At 31.7% G+C, this 26,296-nt stretch overlaps 2 protein-coding genes across 3 annotated transcripts; both read left to right on the forward strand.

The window, feature by feature from the left end:
* The first annotated feature begins 2,223 nt into the window (after positions 1 to 2,223).
* LOC146957771 (monooxygenase 2-like) lies at positions 2,224 to 21,161 on the forward strand. 2 transcript variants are annotated; one of them, XM_085738905.1, is made up of 6 exons: positions 2,224 to 2,348; positions 2,929 to 3,075; positions 17,596 to 17,670; positions 18,367 to 18,532; positions 19,099 to 19,327; positions 20,451 to 21,161. In XM_085738905.1, exons 1-6 carry the CDS (start codon positions 2,269 to 2,271, stop codon positions 20,978 to 20,980), a joined length of 1,227 nt encoding a protein of 408 aa, XP_085595031.1. In that variant the 5' UTR covers positions 2,224 to 2,268; the 3' UTR covers positions 20,981 to 21,161. The 2 variants fall into 2 exon arrangements, with proteins under 2 accessions (XP_085595031.1, XP_085595039.1); XM_085738913.1 differs by lacking the exon at positions 17,596 to 17,670.
* Positions 21,162 to 22,335: 1,174 nt separating this feature from the next.
* On the forward strand, positions 22,336 to 26,222 carry LOC146957772 (protein PHR1-LIKE 3-like). Its single transcript, XM_085738921.1, has 6 exons — positions 22,336 to 22,717; positions 24,302 to 24,378; positions 24,485 to 24,539; positions 24,757 to 24,826; positions 24,929 to 24,998; positions 25,625 to 26,222. The coding sequence occupies exons 1-6, from the start codon at positions 22,495 to 22,497 to the stop codon at positions 26,033 to 26,035; spliced, it is 906 nt and encodes a 301-aa protein (XP_085595047.1). The 5' UTR covers positions 22,336 to 22,494; the 3' UTR covers positions 26,036 to 26,222.
* Positions 26,223 to 26,296: the final 74 nt, after the last annotated feature.

Genomic DNA, 26,296 nt, shown 5'->3' on the forward strand with positions numbered 1-26,296 from the left:
TTGCATATACATACAAATAAAACTAACAACTAACTTTTCATATATATAATATAGTGACTAACAAAAAAGAGTTAGAGTGCAAGACAACTCGTATCGGAAAAAATTATTATTAGAGATTTATGTGGATGAAAAAGTGAAAAAGAAATGATAAAAATAGCAAGCCTAGAGGAACTGTTATATAAACCAAGCTTGTAAATAAAATAACTAAAGACTTGACCAATAGAATAAAATAAAACACTTAAAAATAAGGGAGTTAATGGTTTTTGAAATTTCAATTCTTTAATTATTAAAAATTATAGATGTCATTGTACCCAAAAAAAATTATAGATGTCATCTAAAGCACAAGATTGATCCAATGGTCCACAACGAATGAAAGGTAGATCGACTTTGACACTAAAATTTTAAAAATAATATTATTTTGTTGTACGTCCTTTAAACACATTTATAAACAACCATTCTATTTCCAGATTCATTAAATAACTAATGTATTTTGAAATATGCAAGGTTCGGGGTTCAACCCCGGCCACCGCCAAAAAAAAAAAACTAATGTATTTTGACTATATTACATGTCATATACATCAATTATTCAATGAATTTTAAAAAACAATATTTGTTTATAAATGTGATCGAATAAATTATATATCTATATCTATCTCTTGTCAAAAAAAACCTATATATCCATCTTTAAATAGAAGTGTGAATTAAATTGAGAGGATCTAGACCTCAAAATGTTTTTTTTAGGTCTTGACCCCAAAATCTTAAACAATTCAGATCTCTTGTATCGGGGATGAGAGATGATTAATGGATTTTTTTTAAAGGTCATACTAAAGTTTAAGATGTTGAATGCATCATTTGATAAATTTTTAAACAAAAAATTATCAAATATTTTAAAAACTCATGTTAGCATTTTTTTAGGTAACATGAATGCAACTTGGAGCAATGTTTATATTACTCTTGTAATTTGTGGGTGCGTTTTATCTACACAAAGTAAATACAGAACATAATAGTACAAGATATAGCAACCCGATAAAACAACACATGATAAATTTTTATGGTATTGAATAATTTCTAATCTTATACGATTTTGGGTGGGCAAACTGTTATTTTTGTATTTTAAACAACTTATACGTGAGATAAAAAATTGTGATGTGGTTTGGTGAGAGACAAGAATTTTTATTTTTGTCATGTCTCTTACCTCTGGTTTGTCCTGTCTCTTAAACAGTTTTACAAATCAAACACTGTGCAACTTAAATTATCCTATCATGTTATTCAATTTTTTAGTAAATCAAGCGCACCATATATGTTTCAACATACATGGTCACTATTTAAGCAAAAATTATCATTTTAAATTCATTCAATAAATAACATGTACACCCTCCGGTCACTATTATAAGCAAAAATCTACTTTTTAGGTTCATTCAATAAATGATGTATGTGGTCCATTAAATAGACCACATACATCATTTATTGAATGAACCTAAAAAGTGAAATTTTGCTTATAATAGTGACCGGATGGTGTGTGTGTGATAAGTACTATAAAATACACATCCTTCTATTATCCTTTATTGTTAAAAAAACTTGCATTTAAAATGTACGCACTGAATAAGTCTGACACTTTTTTTGGCAATCTGGCATGTTCTTTAAAAAAATTAGCCGACAAGCACACGGTGAAACGGATCAAGGCTTAAGCTCACATTCTCACAGGGTAAAGCCGTCAAAAGACTACCAGTTTGTGAATAGAAATTAGAATTTTCAATTTCAACGGGTTTCTATTCGGTTTTTATTATAAGAAATTTTTAATGAGTGTCATAATACAATGTCATAATTTTTAAAGAGTGTCATAATACAATGGTTGTTTTATATACAATGTCATAATTTATACTAAAATACAACTTCAATGTCATAATACAATGTCATTAATTAATAATTTTTAAAGTTGTTATAACCGGTCTAACTTTGATCTAGCTTTTTTTTTTTTTTTTGAGGGAAACTTTGATCTAGCTTATAGTCATACTTTTGAACCTTTAATCTATAACCGAGTCGGTTCAATTATCTGAGCATCGTCATAGCCTTATTTTTTTTATCAGCAAAAATAATATATTAAAATGACTCCCTTTGAAGCACGAAGTGTGCCAAAAGGGTAAAAAAAAAACACAAACAAATCTCGTGATTGTTCGTGATTGTCCTTGCCTATTTAAGATAAGCTTTTGTCCACTCTATTGTAATATAAAAAAAAAACTCAAAGGATAGTGCTCTATATACTTAGTAATGGAGATTGCAGTTGAAGAAGATATTGTGATTGTGGGAGCTGGAATTGCTGGCCTCACAACATCCTTGGCACTTCATAGGTACTCTCTTTATTTCCCTAGATTTATCCTATTTCTATATATTGAACATCTATATTTTCTTTTGATAATCATTTCTTGATGTTAAGTATTTACATATTTTTTAATGGTGACATAATCTCTATGAAAAACCTCAAAGTTAGAGCTGTCCCAGATCGACCCATCTATATATCGATCATCCATATTTTTCTTTTGATAATCATATTCTTGATGTGAAGTATTACATATTTTTTTAAATGATGAATTGATCTCTATAGAAAACCTTATCGTTAGTGCTTTTAAAATAGGTTTTACCCATCAGGTCGACTTATCAAAATGGTTGTAAAAAAAAACATGAAAAAGGGATTGTATTTTTTTGGCCCGACCCACTAAATCTGTATTTAATATGGGTTGGCCCTCCAGATTTTGGTCCGACCTGTTTAAAGTATAAAAACTGAATTTTTTTGGACTGATATGCTTAAATAATAAATGGCGCAAACTAAAAAAAAATTCAAATTCCCATTTCTAAGTTGAGTGTGTGGCCCTCAACTCTTCTTGTTTGCACAAGTGAAATCAATCATTGATAGTGATGTTGAAATTGCAGATTGGGTGTAGGAAGTTTGGTATTAGAATCTTCAGATAGTTTGCGAGTCGGTGGATTTGCTTTAACTTTATGGGAAAATGCTTGGAAGGCCTTGGATGTTGTAGGTGTTGGTCATATCCTCCGCCTCCAACATCTACAACTTCATCGGTAAGTAGAAACTACTATTCCCTCCGTCCCTATATCTATTTAAGTACATCTCTTTCTTATTTTAGTTTTATATATAAATGATAATCTCTTTGTCTTTAATTATAAAATTCTTTTGCCGAAAAAAATTGTCACTAAATATAAACCCATATACAAATTATTAGGTGGTACTTTTTTTTTTTTTGAAAAGGCTAAAATGGAATATATTAACATCACAAATTGTCCTTCCTAGCACAAGGTGTGCCAAGGAAAAACAAAAGAGTCTGAACAATATTTACAAACTGGGAAAAGAAAAAACAACAAAAATAAAACCGAAAGAAATAACAAATTATCCGGTACCCAACATTACGAGGGGACTAAGCCACCAATTATGGTAATTGAGAGAGAACCGAGCAAATTTCTCCTTCAACCACGGGAAAGAACGTGACTTTATTTTGTCCACAATCCACGTAATCGAGCAGTCTTTAGCGTTGAAAATTCTGTTATTTCTTTCTTTCCATATTTCCCACACAGTAGCAAACCAAACGGCGATTAAAATAGTGAGCCGCACCTGAGATCCACCACCACCGAAACAGAATTGAGTAAAATGATCTGATACATCTAACGGGGCGGCGGTGGAAGAGCCAATCCAACGGAGAATACAGTTCCAAACCGTACTAAAGTAAGAGCAATGTAAAAATAAATGATTAACAGTTTCCGGAGAGCCGCACCCAGTAACACACAGGCAAGAATCAGAATTAAGAACACTACGTCGCAGCAAGTTATCTCTGGTTGGCAGTCTATTCCGAAACAGACGCCAAGCAAAAACCACAACCTTCAGAGGCACATTCTTTTGCCATATCATCTTCACATCCACCGGAGCGACAACAGGAAGCTGACAGACTGACAGTTGTAAGCACTACGAACAGTGTAAGCATTAGATTTTTCTAAATTCCATATCCATATGTCCTCCTTGTCAACCTGCAAAGTCACATTTTGAAGTAATAAACATAGTTCCCCCACCTGTTCCTCTTCCCATGCAAACAGCCTCCGCCTCCACTTCCAAGCCTCACCATTCCCACCCCAACCCAACTGAAACAAATCAAACACCGACACCCATTTATCCATCGACAACTCAAACAATCTGCTAAACCTTTCCCTAAAGGACACCCCACCCACCCACACATCCGACCAAAAATAAATATGTTTCCCATTCCCCACTGATCTACTGACATGAGTACTAAACCACGCCTCCCTACGCAAGACAGCAATGGTACGCCACCAAGCTGCGTACTAAAACATAACCCTAATTAATATTACTAACTTATCTTAAAATATGAAAAGTAAAATTAAATACACATTTAAACAAAGAACAATTTAGTAATATTCATATATAAAACAAACACATTAATTACTTACCAAATTTTTTTCTTCTAATATACGTGAAATTGGTCGGATAATAAAGTACGGCTGGAGTATTTTGACATCATAATTCAACAATAGTTTAGATGATTAAAGTAATTTAAATATGAGAAATGCTAACTTGTGATCATAAGGTACAAGTTAAGAAACTAAGGATAGAAACATTTTATTGAAAATTGTGTATTTCATATTTTAGAAATTTAAAATCTTATCTTTTTCAAGACAAAATTTATGTTTAATTTTCATTTTTAGCTTCTAGCATGATTCTTTAAATGTATTAGCTATGTTTTAATTTATGGTTACTAAAAGGAGTTTAAAGGAGATATTCTGACGATGTAAAATAATTTTACTACGTCATCCAATAAAAATTCACCATCTTATCATGTAAGCATATGTGTAACCGCTTTTTAAAATAACCAATATATTACTATATTTTTTATTTGCGTCTGTGTAAAACTAACTAATTTATATTGACAATGCATGTTTTCTTTTTTCCTTTTTTTTTTTGTAAGAGAGAGGGCACAAGCCTAAAAGAAAAAGAAAAAATTAGACAATTAAATGAATATTTCTAGGCATACAAGCCCCAAAGTTGTCATCAAAGAAGGGGCTTTGAGTTCACCTGGAGGGATCTCAAAAATAATAAAATTCCAAGAATCTATGACAAGGCTAAAATTTGCATGCTAATCAACACTTATCTTGCCTTCTCTCCAAGTATTTTGAAGCTATTAAGCCAATTACGATTCAAAATATTTTGAATATGTCGAATGAGCACAAAGGTTGTCTCGTTCATTTTGCAGTTATTTGTAAATATGTCAGTAAGCAATTTTGAATCACTTTCAACACATAAGCCAACTTCAGACCTAGGTGTAACACCCTGTTTTCCCAACTTGAAAATTTCATTTAAAATCAGAGTATTTAAATCATAAACGGGATGTCACATACTTATTGAAAATCATAAAATAGATAATAATAATTATCCTTCAAGTTCAACATCATAAAATCTGAAACTACGCAGCGGAAAATAGTTCAACATGAATAAACTCTTGGCACGCAGGCCTTATCAGAAAATCTCATAATTTGGTTCAATACTTATTCATAAAAAGTTCATAAAAGACACGTAAGGAATAGATATGAAAGCAAGCCCATCCCGTTACGTATCAGAGCACCTAGACACAAGTGAGGAGTCCACTCGCGAACACTCCTAGTCTTTAATACCTGCAAGTTACCCATACAAAGGGCAACATTTTCAAGCAGAAGGGGTGAGATTTCACAGTCAATAAATTAAGCATATAATTCATCAAATGCATTTAACAACATAAACATTATTAACATATCAAACATTTATAACTTAGCATCTTAACAAATCATAATTATTTATTATCATCAAATATCATCATTAGTTCGTAAACAAATATCATTCTTAATTCATAAGCAAAATCATCTTTAAATCATAACCAAGTATCATCATATATTTAACAACTTAAGACATCATAACATCAGCATCAATATTCATTTAGTATCATATTATTATCATCATCAATCATAAACAACGTCATCATCAAACATCATCATCAAAACATAACAACCATCATCATCAAAACATAATCAAACATCATCATCAGACATCATTTATCATCTTATTGTCATCATAACAGCTTCTTAACCAAATTCATCATCGACTTCATAATCAAAATCATAAACAACTTCATAATCGACTCGACTCTTGACTTGACAATGCGACACAACTTGACAATGCAACTCTTAACAACTTAACAACTTAAACCATCGTGAAACTTCTTGATGTGCAAATTCATGTGGTACCATTCAACAACATAAATGAGCGTAATTAGGCTCTTCAACATGTGAGCATAAAGCTGCCGGGCTTAAAGCCCCCCAACGTAGTTTGAGCACAAAGGCTGCCGGGCCTAAAGCCCCCAACTTTAATGAGCACAAGGCTGCCGGGCCTAAAGCCCCCAACTTTAATGAGTATGCAATGGACTCAACCTCTCCTACAACTTAGACAACAACGTGAACATCTTATACAACTCCATAATCATGGACAACTTCTTAAATTCTTGCAACTTAAACCGACTCATGCAACTTCAAGACTTTAACAATCAACAGCAGCAACCAACAACAATTACAGCATATAGTAGTGTTTAAAATAACATATCAACATTAAAGGAAATGAATCATAACAACTTATCATCATAAAGCATCATAAATAATTCTTATACATCATCACTACTAATCTCAGTCACTTAAACAGACTCCTGGAACTTCTGAAAGTATCCCAAACAACCCTCTTATTACTTCTAAGATCAACTCATGAATACACGTGCGAAGGGATCACATGGAAAACAACTTGGGCAACAAACAGTCTAGCTCGCAATGGCGAGTGACTTAGCTCGCAGTGGCGAGCTCAGAGGTCCAGCTCGCTGTGGCGAGCGATGCTGCTCGCAGTTACGAGTTCAGATCTTGCTCGCAGTGGCGAGCGGTCTGGGTTAGCTCGCAGTTGCGAGCGCTCTAGCTCGCAGTTGCGAGCGATGACAGTTCAGGCTCGGGCAGAAACCTAAAAACTTCAAATTTTCATCTCTCTTCATGATTCTAACACCAAAACAGCATCTAATTAACACCCTAATGTATATCTAAGGTCTGTACACTAATTTTGCATTAATCTAACATCTTTTCATGGTTTAATCATCAAATCGGTCGTTTAACCCTAATCCCAATTCTCACCAAAACTCAACCTAATCATGTTAAATTCATTCTACTGAATTATACCCTTAATAATATTGAAAGTTGGTCTCACCCTTACCTGGTTATTGTAGAAATCGACAGCCTCCTCTTGTTCTTCTCTCCTTCTGACTTTTTCTCCCTTTTCCTCCAAAAACGTTTCACGTTCGTTGTAAAACTTATTCTCTCAACCCAACCCTCTATTTATAACACTTGTATTACTCTTCTCACCATTAAACTTACTCATCTCACAACACAGCCCCACTTGTTAGTATTTTATTTTATTTTTCATATCTTATTTTATTTAATAATAAAATAAGTCACCCAACGTAACAACTTCACAAAATCATATACTCCTCATAATTCATTTATAAATCATATAAATCACTCAACTTCATGAATCATATAATTCACACATATCAATCATGTAAATCACTTAAATCATAAATCACATAAGCATATATTTATAAATATATTTAAAACCTCGCTAAATTAATTAAATAATTAAGACGGGCGTTACACTAGGTACATACCCCACATCTCTACATGAAGAGCATCACTAGTGTCAATCTTGCGAACAAAACCTTTGATCCATCCGCCGTTACCATCCCGAAGCATGCCACAATAACCCGAATGATCTCTATTTTTTTTTGCACGCCTCATCACAATTGAGTTTGATCATCCCTTTTGAGGATATTTTCAACCAATATAAATTGTTTTCGTGGGTCGAATATCCGTTTGAAAATGATTATTAGGGCAATCTTCAACATTACTAGTAAACTTTTGGACGATGGTTGTGTGATTATTTGGTATTTGAATAAAAAATTGAAAACTTTGTTGTCCTGCCACTTCCATAAATGGCAACAAGTAGTCATGGAAGTTGTCTTCCAATTGGAGTTGGGTGTAACACCCCGTTTTCCCAACGTAAAAATTTCATAATTAAAAATCAGACTAATTCAACTTTAACGGAATGCTACACTTCTTAAAAATTCATAAACTGAATAAATATCAATTTATTCTTCAAGATCATTTAACATAAGTAATTCAAAACTTCGCAGCGGAATTAGTTCATTTAACATAAAAAGTCTTTGGCACGCAGGCCTCATCATAAAAATCTCAAGTCTTGTTCAACATTTATTCATAAAAATCCATAAGTAATACGTAAGGAATAGAAATAGAAGACATAATCCCATCCCGTTACATATCAGAGCACCTAAGACACACTTGTGAGGAGTCCACTCACGACCGCAACTAATCCTTGTTACCTGCAAGTTACCCATACGAAGAGCAACATTTCCAAGCAGAGGAGTGAGATTTCTTAAACAATAATATTAAGCATATAAATCATATAAAGTACATTCAACAATTTAAACATCTTAATAATTCATTAATCATATCTAACAACTTAAACTTCCTTAGCTAGTGTCATTATTCTTCCTACATTAGTCATATACTTCATATTATATCATCATATAAATACCATCACATATCTACAGATATTAGTCATAAGCATTATCATATATCCTTTTTAATCATAGCATCATACATCAACTTAATCATAATAATAATCATAAGCATCAACATCTAACATCAATAATAATCATAAGCATTAACAGCTAACATCAATAATAATCTTAAGCATCAACAGCTAACATCAAATATAATCATAAGCATCATCATGTAATTCACATAAGTATCATTATCAAAACATCGTCATCAAATCATAAACAAACATCATCATCATCAAAACATCGTCATCAAATCATAAACAAACATCATCATCAAAACATCATAACAACTTCTTAATCAAACTCATAATCAACTTCATAATCATTCATAGACAACATTCTTAATCAAATTCATCATTCACTTCATATTCAATCTTAAACAACTTCATAGTCGACTCGACACTTGACTTGACAATGCGACCCAACTTGACAATGCAACCCAACTTGACAATGCAACTCTTAACAACTTAAATCATCGTAAACTTCTTGATATGCAAATGCATGTGGTACCATTCAGCAACATATATGAGCGTAATTAGGCTCTTCAACAAGTGAGCATAAAGCTGCCGGGCCTAAAGCCCCCAACGTAGTTTGAGCATTAAGCTGCCGGGCCTCAAGCCCCCATCTTTAATGAGTATGCAATGGACTCAATCTCCCTACAACTTGACAACTTAAACAACATCATGAACATCTATGACATCCTAACATCTTGACATCTTGACAACATAACATCTTAACAACTTGATGACTTCATAACGACTCGACGACTTAACAACTCTTATCATCTTAACGCCTTAACATCTTAACATCTTAGCATCTTGACAACATATGGATCACATAAATAATTCATGTCATATCATAATATAACAATATCAAATGATAATAAACAACATCTTAAAACATCATATTCATCAATCATAAACAACTTCATATAACATCGTATTTAAACATCGACAATAATTCACTAAGTATCTTTGTAAAAACATAATAAATTATCCACAACATATTTTCATGTCAAACCAAAGCTACTGGAAAGATATCACAAATATCAACAACTTTCATGTTTGCAACAAAGATCAATTCAAAACAGAAACATATGAACAAAACGCAAAAACATGAAACAGAGAATGCTGTCACCGTACAATTTTGCTAAGACCTCCCTGTAGTATTTTCATCATAACTCACAGACCAAACATTATTTTCACGTCAAACCAAAGCCACTAGAAAGCTAACAAAATTATCTAAAACTTTCATGTTTACGCGTAAGACCAATTCTGTACCGATCAATACCAGTTTTCATTTTAAATTCGGAAAAGTTGTGCTGAAAGTCCATAAAAATTCACTGTGACCTACGTGCAGTAATTAGACCATAACTCAAGTTCTATATATCATTTTGACGTGAGACCAATGGCATTAGAAAGCTAACATCCATACCTACAACTTTCGTGTTTACACCTAAGACCAATTCGGCACCGATCAATTCCAGTTTTAATATCAAAATTCGGGCTGAATGCAGATTTTCTCCAAGTTTCACCTAATCTCATGGTTCTAACCTCAAAACTACTTCCAATAATCATCCTATGGATTATCTAAGGACTGTACATAATTTCTACATCAATTCGACAAGTTTTCATCTTCTAATCATCAAATCACTCTCAAAACCCTAATTCTCAAATTCTCACAAACTCTCCCCAACTTGTTAGATGTAATCTAATGATTTAACAACTTAATATTAATGCAAGATAGTCTCACCCTCACCTTAGATTAATTCCTGAATCAGCAGCAGCGTTCTTCTTTCCTAAGGTATTCTCCTCTTCTCTTGACTTTTCTCTTCTCTTCTCTTCTTTCTTGTTCTCCTCTTTTCCAAAAAGCGGTTTAAGGTAAACTCTTTCCAAAAACCTAACTTCTCTATTTATAACACCTTCTTATTTCTCTTACACCTCAAAACTACTATTTTTCTCATAATCTTATTTATTTCTAAATTAAATATATCTCTCACAAATAACAAATATATTTCTACACCAAATAACAAATATATCTCTAACAAATAACAAATATATTTCTACACCAAATAACAAATATATCTCTAACAAATAACAAATATATTTCTACACCAAATAACAAATATATCTCTAACAAATAACAAATATATTATGCTAGTAAATACCAACATATAACATAACAAAATATCACTCATCAAAATAAATCGACTAAATCATAAAAAGACATCTAATCTCAAAACTACCTCCAAATCTACTTACTCTAATAATTCTCATATTCTTATAAATAATAGAATAATGTCACTTAATAAAATACTAACACCTCACATATTTAAATAAATCACATAAATAGACTCTAACTTAATAAAAATAATTAAATAAAATGAAGGGCGTTACATTGGGCACTCCGTTATAATGCTTGTTGAGGTTGGTAAAAACCCAGTTGCTGCAATCAAAGGGAAAAAAATGACATTTATACAACCATAAGGTATAAGTATGGTCTATACCTAAGTTGAATAAGTGCTGTCTCCGGACACATGAAGGGCAGTCTCATCCTCAGTCCTGCAACAAGGACAGGTTGGGGGTATGCCCATACCCCATCTACTGCGATAATAATTAGTTAAAATAAGATCACGAGCAACAAATCAAATGAATGCTTGAATACGACGAGGACCCTTCCAATTTCACAAATTTTTCCAATTCCCTCTAGTATTAGCATAATTCTCGTCTTTCATGTCATAAACAATTTTGATCGAGAATCGTCGTGTACTCGCGCCTCCTCGGTCAAAAATATCAGTGCATGTTTTCCTTTCTCTAACAAATATCATAAGAGTTTAATTATTGTACACTAACAGTGTAAACATATTTTTTTTTGTCAGGTAGCCTAGTGGCTAGAATTCACCTAATAAAGTGAAAAAGTGGGGTGTCCAGGGTTCGAACCCCGGCCCCTACATATAATAATGGACTGTCCTACCAACTGAGGTATGCTTACAGGACAATGTAAACATATTTTAAACATATATCAAGTGATATGTTGTCACGTCAATTAATAAATATCAAAACCTGTGTGTTTTTATTTATTTGACAACACATAATTGAATACATATATAAAATATAAAATATTATATACTTACAATGTATATTAATTAAAGGGTTAAATATGTTTTTGGTCCCTATAAAATTGCGACCTTCTAAGTTTAGTCCTTACTTAATTTTAATAGCTTTTTTAATCCATACAAAAAAAATTTACTTATAATTTTAGTCCCTGCTAAAATAAATTTTACATATATAAAATATAAAATATTATATACTTACAATGTATATTAATTAAAGGGTTAAATATGTTTTTGGTCCCTATAAAATTGCGACCTTCTAAGTTTAGTCCTTACTTAATTTTAATAGCTTTTTTAATCTATACAAAAAAAAATTACTTATAATTTTAGTCCCTGCTAAAATAAATTTTGTTTAATTATCCTTAAACTCTTAAATTTTTTAACGATTCTTTTTATACAAGTTTAGAGCACTATGAAATGTTCATTTACTATAATCTATAATTTTTTAACATGAAATAAATTAAATATGAATTTTTTAAAACGGCAAAAGTTTAAGATATAAGTAACAAAAATATGGACGTAGAAATCAAATTTTTGCGATATTTTTTCGGAGGACCTTTTAATAACGTTCTTAACACGCCTGTAAAAAATTGTTGAAAAACTTAAGAGTTTAAGCATAAATTAAACAAATTTGGATTGAGTAAGGACTAATATTGAATGCAGAAATTTTTTGTAGGGACTAAAAATGCTATTAAAATTAAGTAAGGACTAAACTTACAAGGTCGCAATTTTGTAGGGACCAAAAACATAATTAACCCTTAATTAAATTCATATAATAAAGTGTCGCAACTCATTGACAATGAAGTCATATACACCTTACAAATTATGTTCAAATATAATTTTTGTTCAAATATACATCCGTGCCTAGTTGCAATTTGAAATGTTTTATTTAATAGGTTTCAATTTAATAATTTGGTCTGACATATACATCCCTGCCCTGTTGCAATTTGAAATGTATTGACTTTTTTCGTTAAGGAAGGCTGTTTTGTTTGATAAGTTTTTTGTTTGATAAGTTACAATTTAATAATATGATCTGACATATATAGATCTGCCTTGTTGCAATTTGAAATATAATATTTGATAAGTTGCAATTTAATAATTTGATCTGACCTTGTTCAAAAAAATAATTTGATCTAACGTATGTATTAAAAAAGAGGTTGTACATTAAATTAGATTTTTATCAATAATTAGTTTCTATTTTAACTTTTTATAGATAGATGAGATAATAAATGATTGGTCCCTGTGAGCTTACCTCAGTTGACAGGGACATGCATTATTATATGCAGGGGTCGGGGTTCGAACCCGGACACCCCACTTATTCACCTTAAAAAAGGTGAATTCTAGTCACTCGGTTTCTTGACAAAAAAAAGACGGTAAATGATTATTAAAATTCACACATATAAGTAGATGAAACAGAGCGTTCGACCTAATAATTGAAGTAATTTAATTTATGATATATATTAAACCGTTTTTTAGGTTAAAACCAATTGATAACTACCACTTGAATCTTCCTCAAAAAAAAAAAAAAACTACCACTTGAATCAATTTTTGGTGTATATTAAATTAGCTTTTGTGCGTATAAATGGTTCGAAACATTTCTTTATTCAATAAATCAACATGTTGTTATAAATCCGTCAATCCTCGTGAGCTTAGCTCAATTGATAAAAACAATGCATAATATATGAATTTGGAGTTCAAACCCGACCATCACAAAAAAAAAAAAATAAGTCCGTCAGTTTTTTGACCGAATCCAACAATTTAGTTCATTCCTTAAAAAAAAGTTGTTCTTTCAAATTCGAAAAAAGGTCCTTTCAAATCAAAATCGAAAACGGTGAACAATGTAGTTTTTCTTACCCTCTTTAAAAAAACTTAGTTTGCTTTTGGTACAATAGTATTTTTTTTCTTTTACAGAACAACTTAGCTAATATTAATATTCAGGCAAATTCTTGATAAAAAAATATTTACGCAAATTTATGACAATTAATGTCTAAGATATTATAATATATATATATATATATATATATATATATATATATATATATATATATATATATATATATATATATATATGGGAACATATCAAGTGAGAATGGTATATTTATGTGAGAATGATAGGAATGATTTTCAGCCCTTGGATCAAAAATAAGTTGTTAGAGATTAAAAGATTATCATGTTCTATTCTCATTTGATTCACATTTCTCTCTCCAGCTGTTGACCCATTGCTCCGTCCAAGTTACATCCTATCATCTTCCTCCTCTCACAAATTCATCTTCTTCCTATCGCCCCAACCTTCCACCTCCGTTGAACCCACCTCTGTCGCCGGTAGTCACCGCCCACCAAACTGGTGCGACTTCGATGGTCCGTCTTTTACTCTCGTCACTCTTTCCATTTTCGTCCCTCTCTCTTACACTTGCTGGCTGCACGACGGAACGCCGACAAGGTGAGGCGGCGCTGCCCAGATCTGTTTCCCATTCTTCTTCCATTTGATAATTTAAAAGAAAACAAAGAATAACCACAAATTAAAACATGCAAATCTGAGCTTAATAAATATAAAATTGGCAATTGATAAAGGCAAGCGAGATTATGCAGGACCAAGATTGAATCAGGGAAGGTCAGGAAGAAGACAAAGGGTTTACACAGAGAAAGGGGGAAAAAAGAAACTGAGTGTGCACGTGAGTCATTTGAAAGTATTTTTTAATCTAAACCACTTATTTTTTATCTAAGGGATGAAAATCATTCTTATCATTCTCACATAAATATATCATTCTCACTTGATATGCTCCCTATATATATATATATATATATATATATATATATATTTGATTGTTAACCCTTTGATTTTTAGGGAAAATGGTCATAGTAATCTGAAGTTAGGTCGAAAGATAAGTAAAATCTGACTAAAAATCGTTCTACATAGGAATCAAACTCGACTCTCCAAAATAATTCTTTATTGATGAAACTTATTAACCATTTAAGACAATCGTTTAATTATAATTTCTATCAACATATAATTTATTTATTAATATTAAATTACTTTTATTAGTATCAACATAGTATGACACATTATATTTAAAATAATGAAGGTAGAAATAGAGAAAAACAATACACCATATGCTTAAACGCTACTAGAGGTGTTATCTTACTAATGATTGTTTTTGGACACTTTTTAAGGATTCATAATGAAGAAATTATTCTTTAAAAAGGTTAAAGATTTACTAATTTCCAATACAATAAACACAAATTTTTATAAAATTTTATCACTTCAGATGCTTAAAGAATGCGTCAGATACACTCGTTAGCATTTCAAAAAAAAAAAATGGTTGGCAAATGGTATGTCTGGTATGGATGAAATGGTGAGGAGGGAAATTGAAGAGATTAGAGATGTCATATTTGAAGAGAAATTGCAAAGAGAGAGAAAAAAATGGGCCCTACAACTTTTTCATTTCTACGTTGATACACGAAATATTCTATCTATCTCTATATCTAAGCACCCTTTTATTAGATGCAAATGGTGCTTACATATAGGAACGGAGGGAGTAAATAAGAAATTAAAGGGGACTAATCGGAGTTAAGATCCCCTTCATTTAAACTTTTTTTCATTTCTTCCACTTAGAGAGATAAAATACAAAAAAATTTAAAATAATTAATGTTGGTATGACTCATTTAATGATAGGACCCACCACTTATTTTATGTGTCTATATCTTTCATAATGACAATCTCCATTTAATTTTATAAATGGAGAGGATCTCAACTCGACTAATCGTGGGGGGAAAGAGAAAAACACTTCTTCCTTTCTATTTTTTTTTGTTCAATATTACATGTAAGACTTTTTTGGTGGTGTCTGGGTTCGAACCCCAGACCTTACATATATTATGCATATATTTCTTCCCTTCTATTTATTTTAGGGTTAAATATGTTTTTGGTCCTTATAAATACATCAACTTTTCGTTTTAGTCTCTCGAAAAAAATTTCTTCAACTTTTAGTCCCTAAAAATTTTTCCATCTCCACTTTTGGTCCATCTTTTAAAGTAAACTCATATGTAGAAATTATATTTTTGAATAAAATTTTGCACACAAATTCATAATATTATAAGAATCTCTCCAAAAAAATAGATATTTTTAACAAAACATGAATTTAATATGAATTTTTATATTTTTTACGGTTAAAAATTCATATTTAATTTTGTTTAGTTAAAAAATTCTATTTTTTTTTGGATTTTTTTTACAATATTCTATACATTTATGCACAATTTCATTAAAAAAAATATATAAAAATTAACTTAAAAATAGGGACCAAGAGTAGTGATTGAAAATTTTATTGGGATTAAAAGTTGAAGGAAAATTTTAGAGGGACTAAAATGAAAAGCTGATATATTTATAGGGACCAAAAACATATTTAACTCTTTCTTTTATAACTCCTTTATTTTCTAGGTCTCAATCCTTTAACCACCACTAAGCTACACCTTAGAAATTTTTTCTACCTCTCGTGCCAAACACCATCACAATTCTACTCTATTTATTTTCAACCTCAATTCTCTCTTAGGGTAATTTTAACTTGGACCAGTGAAACTTTGGGTCCAACTTAGACCAATTTTTTTCAAGCATTGATTAAATGAGACACACAAATTTTATAATAGACCAACTGCACGGAATTGTTCTCTCACTCTTCCATCCTCTCAATGGCATGCACATGCTCTCTCTCTCTCCCTCGGTTTCTTTTCACTCTTTCGTCATTTCTATCTTTTTCACCAACTCAATTTCAAACCCAATCTCCTCCTTTCCTTCATTTTTTATGTTTTTTTGGCAACCTTTTGTTTTAGCTTAATCACGTTCCTTTATTTGGGACAACATTTTCAGAAAAATTATCGATGGAGTTATTTGTTATGTTTTGTGAATTTAACCATCACCAAGAAGATTTTACTTTCATCTCATAGTCTCTGGCTTTTTCCTCTAGAAACAGTGCTAGTTTTTAAACAAAAGGAGGGTTATACAACCATTTTTTCTGCCACGAGATTGAACAATTTTGTCCAGATTATATTTTAAATCAATCAATTTTGAATTGGGTTCTAATTTTCAAACCAAGCTTTAGATCTGGGTATGTTGGAGATTAGCAGCATCGACAATGGCTTCCATTGTTGTATACATTTGTTATTTAATCCATTTCCATCATGTTCTAATTTCAATTTTATGTTCACTGTAACTTTGTATCCAATTACCAAAAAATGTTTGTCTACAATGACAATTTTTTTTTCTAGTTGGCTTGCTGAAACCTTTAGCTTGAAGAGACGATGGTGGAAGATTGAAGAAAAAGAAGATGAATTTTTAATATTAAAGTAAGAAAATGACAAGTTAAAATAATAATAATAATAATAATAATAATTTTTTTATTGTATAAACTACCAAAGCTTGACTAAGACATTCTCTTTTAGTGTGTTTATTTTAATTATTATTATTATTATTATTATTATTATTATTATTATTATTAATAATAAAATAAGCAATGAAAGTTTACGAAAAAGTTAAATAGAGAATGCAGAGAGAGGAGTGGGATGAGAGAGATATAATTGATGGTTGAATTTGGTGTGTATAGACTATGATAAGGTTTTGTGGGTGATATAATCTAAATGGTAGAAAAAATGGTCCAACTTGAACCCATATAGTTGGTGGTGCAAACTAAATGCACCCTCTCTCTTATCATCTTTCTCATGACAAATCATACTCTAAAGAGACCGAAACTAAAAACTTGAATTGGATTTGGAGTGCAGGCTTGTCACTACTACTTTGATTACAGGGCAACAAACTTCAACTACGTCTTTCAAGGACAGAAAATTCGGAAAGCAGTAAGTACATCGTATATTATATTATATTATATTATATTATATTATAATGTTAACCGGTAGCGGAGCCAGAAATTTTGAACAGTGGGGGCACCATTACACGAAATTTGTTGGTAGGAAAAGTTTGTGTGGTTGATTCTACGATTCCATGAAACAAGGAGAAAGGGTTTTCATTTTTCTCATTAAGAGAGAAAGAGATGATCATAGGTGGGTTTAGAAATAAAATCTCACAAAAACGGATACCATGTGAATATAGTCCTCACTTTTAAACATTTATCCATGTCATCTCTCAACTGATGTGAGACATTTTAACATATAGTGAGACGAGGTGTAATAAAAACTACTTATTTTAACTTAAAAATAAATAAATATATGAGAATGTAACATGTTTTGTTTGTGTGGATAAATTGCCTGCAAAATAAAGTGAATAAATTGAGTGAAAAATCTATGCGGGGTATATTCCAATTCATGTATTTAATTTACCTGCAAAATCTAGTAACGATGTATTAGAAGTATGGTGGGGGGAGATATATTTGTGCAGGCAGGAGCCCACACAACCTTGTGTGTGGCTCCGCCACTGATGTTAACATTCACTCCATTGCCTTTATAAATTGCTACTAAAAGTGTTACAAATTTTGTAAATACCCTGCTCAAACTCTATTATTCTTAGTATATATCATGTGTTTTTATGTCATGCAGTGGACCCTATGAGGTTCGTTGTGTTAGAAGGCAGTTATTGTTGGAAGCCCTTGCTAGTGAGCTTCCAAGTGGCACCCTTAGGTACTTGTCAAAGGTTGTTTCTATTCAGGAATCTAGCTTCTTTAAGATACTCCATCTTGCTGATGGAACAACCATCAAAACCAAGGTAAACAATATTAAGTGTGACATATACAACAAGGCAAGATACATATTTCTTGTGGTCTGTTGTCACAAGTATCACATATTCCTCACACTTGGTTTTAAACTAGGAAAATTAACGGAAAATACGAGTTGTTCATTCTTCATCTATTGTAATTAACTAAATGCGTGTCGACTATGTGGTGGCAAAAATTGATCGTGGGTGAATTTGTTTGTGAAGTTTTTAGTCCATTTTAGTTGAAACTTGAAAGCAAATTTAGCAATAAATTTAAAACTAAGTTCACCTTTTGAAAGCAAAAAGTTCAAATCTCAACTTTTAAGTTAGAAATCTTATAGACTATAGTAAATATATTTCTATACTCGAGAACATTCAAAGAATCAATTTTATGTCTCTAAAATTATATCGTGAATCTAAAGATGTACTTATATCGAAATCAATTTACTAATTGTGTGATATTTAGTAAATCAATTACCTTCATTGAATAATATTTACCTGTAAGAAGTAAACAATTTCAATTATGAAATCAAATTATTATAACTTCAATTGTTACGTGGATGCTTGCAATTCAAAAGGTATTGATCGGGTGTGATGGAGTTAACTCTGTGGTGGCAAAGTGGCTAGGCTTCAAGGAGGCCTCTTACACAGGGAGATATGCAGCCAGGGGCTATTCAGAGTGCAAGACCAATCATGAGTTGGAACCAATGTTCATGCAATACTTTGGTAAAGGTTTTAGAGCTGGAGCTCTTCCATGTAATGAGAAGGGTGTTTACTGGTTTTTTACATGGACTCCTACAAGCCAAGGTGAATACTTTCTCCAATCTTATTTCTAAATGAGCATGAATCTCACTCTCTCAAAAGCTAGCTAACACTTTGTTTGGTTGTGAAAATAAAGTGAGAGGAATGATAGTGAAAGGAAAGCTAACTCATAAGATGATGGTTCCCGAGCACTTACTTATACACATCTGACATCCTGAGAACCTTGACAATGTGAGACTCCAATACCTAGCTTCATGCCCAACATGGATTCTATGTGTCTGATTTCCATATTGTTGTCCTAAATTTGAGGGTGTCCTACCACATATATAAATCCTACAATCCAGAAACCTAGACAATGTTAGACTCTGATACAACTTCAATAGTCACACTCACGTATGTGGATCCTTGATCCAACTATCATGTTATCATCATTAACCCGACTTTGATACCATCTTAAATGAACCTGGATCTCACTCTCACAAGTTAGATCTAAGAATGAGGATACCCTGATACATATATATCATCTTGATAATATGAGACTCCAACATAGAACTTTAATACTTTTTTTTTGAAGAAAACTTTAATACTTATATAAGGAAAAAAAAACTAGTTCACACGTTATAAAATTTGTCTCATGGGAATTGTACCTATGAAACCACCGTAACCAACTTCATCTTCTTCATAGAAACCCTAATTTCAGTTTGCTTGCACAACAAGAAACCAACTGCTGCGCTAATATAATTGTGGATAATTTACTCATCAATCAATTAAAATTAATCAAATAAATATGCAAGTGGTGTTGTACCAAAAAATAAATAAATGCAAGTGGTACCCATAAACCAACTTCCACTTTCCTTACAAATTTGCTCAAGTGACTAATTTTAATTTTTTGATGGCTAAATTAGTTTACTCACTATTTGAACGGTAATTTAAAACTAATAACATAGCACTACCAAAAAAAAAAACTAATAACATTAAATATGGATTTTTTTTACTCAATATTAAATATAATTGAAGTAGTTAACATTTGTTTATATTTTAGATTAATACATATTTTTAATGTTGCTTGTATTCAAGAAGGGAGGTAGCACCCTTTTCTTTTGCATATCCAAATTAAATTATTTGTTTGAACCCGTAAAATGAAATATATATTTGACTTGCCTTACAGAAAAGGAGCTACTACAAGACCCGTCTAAACTGAAAGAATATGTGTTAAACAAGTTAGAGAAAATGCCAAGTGATGTTAGATCTTTCATAGAAAACACTGAGGTAGATGCTTTCCATTCAGCTCCATTGAGATATAGAAATCCATGGGAGCTCATAATGGGAAATATTAGCAAAGGAAATGTTTGTGTTGTTGGTGATGCTTTACACTCTATGGCACCTGATCTTGCCCAAGGGGGGTGTTCTGCTTTAGAAGATGGGGTGGTTTTAGCAAGGTGCTTAGCTGAGATATTCTCCAAGAGATTGAAGGAAGAAGATGAATACAAAATGATTGAGGAAGGTTTGAAGAAATATGCAAAGGAGAGAAGATGGAGATCCATTGATCTCATTGCTAGATCTTATATTGTGGGCTCTATTCAGCAAGGTGGTTCAAAATTGGTCAACTTCTTTAGAGATAAAATTTTGGCTACATTCTTAGCCCATCAGTTGTTGAAGAAGTCTGATTTTGACTGTGGACAATTAAAAGAGCTCTAATTAGTGACACAATCATCTTGTAATGATAAGAACCAATGTTATTTACTTTTGAAGATTTTATTTTTCCTTTTCAGCATGGTTTATGTTAATTGAGAATAACACATCAAATTCCATTCATATGTTGTAATGAATGATGGTAATAAGCAAACCGTGAAAGAATAAATCAGAAGCTTCTCATGAATGCCAAGACACCTAAATCAATTATTTGGTATCATATATTAGATTAATATATTGGTTTTATGTTTTAATAATACTTATTAGTTTAATTTTAATATTTTATTTCTATTTCATGTGTTTCAAACATGATTTATTATTATTTTGTAATGTTAATTTTTAGTATATTATATTATATTTTGTATCAAACCTAGTATGAACACTCTCTCTCTCTTATTATATCATTAAGACGAATGTCATGAATACTCTCTTTTTAACATCTATCATTTTATTTGATGAAACTTATGTGTGTTTCATATTTTGACAATAAGTTTCACATAAAACAGTAAGACCCAAATGAGAGTGTTAGAAAGAGAAGATTTTTAGCATTTCTCATATCATTAAATGTAAGTATAAATTATGTAAAAGTAACACATACTATTGTTAAAACAACTTTTCTTAATATCTATGAAATTTACGAGGAATCTTATAACAAGAGACAAAAAGAAAATTGTGTTTTACCGTATATTTATGATATTAATATAATTGTTTACAATTGTAATTTAAATATTTAAAAATAGGTTCCATTTAAATTAGATTATATCATGCAAACCGTACTTCAATCATCTCAATCCGTTCAATCATCTCAATCCGGTAACTAAGTGATTGAGATTAAGTGATTAATGAACTTTCACAAATCGTTCGAGAGAATCTAAATTTGACTCTTTGTAAAAATAACTCTTGGTCATACTTTATTTATTTTTCGATCGAATTCTGGAGTATTTGAACCATTTTTCCTAAGAACTAAATGGTTCACACAAAAACACTTCAACATTATTGTATTCCCTTCAATCTTAAACACAAGAGATTTTTTTTTTCTTTTCAAATTTATTAAACAAATTGTGTATCTAGTTCAGATTCTTAACCAAATATATCATCCATTGAATGAATCTGACAAAATAATCTTCTTTTATAATTCAAAACTATAGGAAATAATTTAAATTTATTACGTAATCCTCAAACACAATAATGAAAAGCCTAAACAAAACCCCACGGGAAAATGATTGGAGGGAAACACAAAGTAAGAAATGAATGTCATTGATTAAAAACTTTGTATTTTTATTATGAAAAAAGCAAAAAGAGAGCAGAAAGTGACAAAATCACAGTAAAGCGTGACAGTGGCAGCTCAATTTGCTTTCTTCCCAAAACCAAAGTCTTGTTCTTTTCACTTCACCACTTTCTCTTCCAAATGGGTCATCTCCATTTCCTTCATTTTCTCCTCTAATACTATAAAAATTTCATCTTTCTTCTTTTTCTTTAACTGGGTTGGTGTTGTTTTTCATCCATAGAAGAAAAATAACATGTTTTCTAGGTTGATACGTCCTCATAGTCATGACCATGAAGGAAGTGTTGTTGTTGTTCAGGAAGATACAAATCATCATCTTCACACTCACCTTGCTGCTGCTGCTGCTGCTGCTGACCCTTGTCTTGTTCTCACTTCTGATCCAAAACCTCGTCTTCGTTGGACTACTGACCTTCACCAACGTTTTGTTGATGCTGTCACTCAACTTGGTGGTCCTACCAGTAACTAACTCATTTCTCTCCATTTTTCTTACAAAATTTTGTTACTTTTCTGGTTTTGATGCACCCCATTTGGTTAATTTATTCATTTATTTTTGCCATTTTTAGTTTGACATTGATAGAGATAAATGGTTTTTGTTTTTGAGGAGTCTTGTTTAATAGTGTAAATTATTGAAGCTAGGAAAGGAATGAACTTTAGATTTTTTTTTAAATTGTGTGAGATTTGTGGTAAATTGCTGTTTGTTTGGGCTTGATTTTCATTAATTTGTAATCATTTTTATTTCATCTTGGATTTGTCAGAATCACGGCGAGCCTCGTAGCTTTTACAACATCACGTTGCTCATTGCGATTATGACAAATCTACGGTGATACCAAAAATGCACTTAAGAAGGTGTTAAATTCATGTATTGTGAATGTTGTATAAACCACTAGTAAATACAACCTCAAGGGTTTAACACAATTAGAATGTGGGAGGTTTGAGGTGTTAAACTTGTATGATGTGAAACTCTTCTGTTTGTCTTCAATTTCATGTTTGTACAATGTTTTGCATCATTCTTGTACTTTGTCACCATGTGAATAATTATGCACTTGTCATTATAATACATGCTTACTATCCATGTACATATGGTACTGTCCTTTCTTAGATAGATTTATTTGTACCTCTGGTCTCTCTATGGTAGCTAATGAGTGATTTTGGTCCCCGTTTTTTTGTTTTGTGAATTATCTCTCAATTTTTATCTGTTACAATTTAGTCTCTCTATAGCCGACCCTACTTAGTGGGATAAGACATGATTGTTGCTGTTGTTGTTGTTAGTATCTCTATAACTTTCCTAGTAAAAAATTTCAAATTTTCATTTTCAATTCAAAATTTTCTCAAATTTAACTGATCAAATTGTATTTTTACCACTTTTTCCACTAAAAACCAACCAACCAAAATATAAAGTTTCACTTAAAATACAAAATCTCAAGGTTTACCCTTTTCAAATTCTAATGTCACTTCATACAAAATCATTCAAATTTAATTGGTTTTCCTCTAAAATTGGTCTAACAGCTTTGCCAGACAGACTTTATTGACTCAATATAATTAAGGGACCAAATCAGTCATAATCCAAAGTCCAAATTAGGGTTTTTAAACGGTACTCCTTTGGTATTTTCTTAGCATGATACCATGGTCTACGATTGAGCCAAGGAGAATGCTATTAGTATTCGACACCTTGATCTTATTAAGTCCCCTGTGGGAGAAGGGTTCTTCATTTGTATGCCTTCAGAATTTTTCTGAAGATCATTGAATTTTATTATAGGGTTTCAGTCCTCATAGCTTTCTTGGTTGAGCTTCTTTTTGTTTAACATTGCCTTTTATTTTTTATGGTAGTTTTACGCTTATTTTCTCACTTTATGGTGGGGGTATGTTATGAATTATGATTTGTGAATATATCTAGCAATTCTAATAAAAACAACTAATATTATGATGTGAATAATATAGGCCTCTCTAACTCTAATTATTGGGAATTCCTCCATCTGATAAACTCTTCTAATGCATCTATTGGTCTTCTCAAATTTATTATAATTTGAAATTATCGTTTGCAGAAGCCACACCAAAAGCGATCATGAGGACCATGAATGTCAAGGGTTTGACACTCTATCATTTAAAGAGTCATCTTCAGGTTCATTTGTGTATCATCATTGTTGCAACCAGTTATAATATTTAGTGCAATAGAAACTTCATGCTGATTTCTTTTTTCATTTATACTATTTTTTGATGTATTGCAGAAGTATAGGCTTGGTAAGCAAGCTGGAAAAGATTTTGACGAGGGATGCAAAGATGGTACATTTATCAATTTGAATTACATGGCACTTATTTGACATTATTAATATGATTTTTGTTTAATTATGTATCACTGGTAAAATCCTTTTCAATAGACTCTGGTTGCATTACATCTTTAGTGTTTATCTATGTTTGTAATTTTAACCTGTTGGTTATTGTCTATGGCTCTATGCTTTAACTAATTGTTTTTTTTTTTTTTTTGTTGTTTTTTTGGAAGGGTCATATCTTCTAGAAAGCCCTGGTACTGAAAACTCATCCCCAAAGTTACCAGCTTCTGATGCAAACGAGTAAGAATTTCATTGTTTCTCTGGAAACAATTTACTTCTCCCTTTATGTCTGAATGACACTTGATGACCGAACTGAGAATTGCAATCTCATGTCATATATAGGGGCCATGAAGTCAAGGAGGCATTAAGAGCACAAATGGAAGTGCAAAGTAAGCTACATTTACTAGTGGAGGTAAATTTCTTTTTCATTGTGTACAGTGTATTATTTTGTTTTGTTTATATTTATTTTAGACCAATTTAATTGGCATCTTAAATTCTAGACGAGACATGTTTATGAGCAAAAGCAATATAACATTATAGAGTTAGGGAACCTATTGTCAAAAAATGATCGAATCTCAACTTAGGTGGTTTGGACATGTGTGGAGGAGTTATATAGATTCTGTAGTATGGAAAGTAGATCAGAGAAGGACAGCCCAATTGCCAAAGACAGAAAAAGGCAAATGAAAAAAAAAAAAAAACTATAAGCAAGTGAAACTGTGAAGAGTTAGAGGTTAATGGTATGCTGTAGACATGATTAATTATGAACTATTATGGTGTTGTTTGATCCGTGTATCCGGCCCATCAAGTGGATAATGCTTGGCTGTTTTTGTTGATTGGTATTGTAAGTAGATTGTGGGCCTGATTGTACAGCAATGATTGATTTTTTTTTTTTTTTACCGTAGTTTGTGGCATAGACTTCATCAACTTTAACAGCTGAGAATGATTAATAGAAGTTAAGAATTATTATGTTGGTAACTGGCAGCGATTGAATTTTCTTATTAGGTCTTGTAGAAGTTAAGAATTATTATGGTATTGCAGGCAGAGAAGCACTTGCAAATTCGCCAAGATGCAGAACGGAGGTATATGGCCATGCTAGAGAGAGCGTGTAAGATGTTGGCTGATCAATTTATCGGTGATACAACTATAGACACAGACATCCAAAAATTTCAAGAACTACCAAGTACCGAGCTAGGTGGAAATGGAATGCATGTTTCAGAAATACCATATATTCTCCAGCCTCAAGGGGCTAACTGTTCCACTGAAAGTTGCCTAACATCACTTGAGAGTCTCAAAGGATTGACACTAGAAGGATCACCTAGTGGGACAAAGAGGATGCTGGGCTTGGACTCCATGGTATCACCTTTGATCTGGAGTGAAACTAACATGAGAACTCAAGGCATTCATTTAACCCAAGTCAATCCTCAAGGAATAGCAAGGTATGGAATGTAGGTAGGACATTGTAAAGAGGGAACATTCTGTTTCACTCCTAGTTTGTAGGATTAATTAAATGCTTAAATCTTGTCTATTCCTGTCTTTTATCTAAGCTGATGGGAATGTAACTGGAATCAACTTGTCTAATTTTGTACATTGAAAATGCTTAGTAGCTTAATTTGGAACATTGCAACGTTTACAATCATTGCTGTGTTTTTTACGGGTTCCTTAATTACACGCCGCAATGCTTTGCAATCTCTTTTTAGATCGGCTAGCAGT

Source organism: Medicago sativa, chromosome 1, assembly GCF_051527215.1.
Source record: "Medicago sativa cultivar Bolivia chromosome 1, Bolivia_mono, whole genome shotgun sequence".
Classification (NCBI taxonomy): Eukaryota; Viridiplantae; Streptophyta; class Magnoliopsida; order Fabales; family Fabaceae; genus Medicago; species Medicago sativa.

What these genes read in the sequence shown, in the direction of transcription:
- LOC146957772 (XM_085738921.1), top strand. Translation starts at nt 22,495, where the DNA reads ATGTTTTCTAGGTTGATACGTCCTCATAGTCATGACCATGAAGGAAGT. An exon ending in CCAGCTTCTGATGCAAACGA is followed by an intron (nt 24,827 to 24,928) that starts GTAAGAATTTCA and finishes TGTCATATATAG; the next exon opens with GGGCCATGAAGTCAAGGAGG. An exon ending in AGCTACATTTACTAGTGGAG is followed by an intron (nt 24,999 to 25,624) that starts GTAAATTTCTTT and finishes ATGGTATTGCAG; the next exon opens with GCAGAGAAGCACTTGCAAAT.
- LOC146957771 (XM_085738905.1), top strand. Translation starts at nt 2,269, where the DNA reads ATGGAGATTGCAGTTGAAGAAGATATTGTGATTGTGGGAGCTGGAATT. An exon ending in CAACATCTACAACTTCATCG is followed by an intron (nt 3,076 to 17,595) that starts GTAAGTAGAAAC and finishes TTTGGAGTGCAG; the next exon opens with GCTTGTCACTACTACTTTGA. An exon ending in ATGGACTCCTACAAGCCAAG is followed by an intron (nt 19,328 to 20,450) that starts GTGAATACTTTC and finishes CTTGCCTTACAG; the next exon opens with AAAAGGAGCTACTACAAGAC.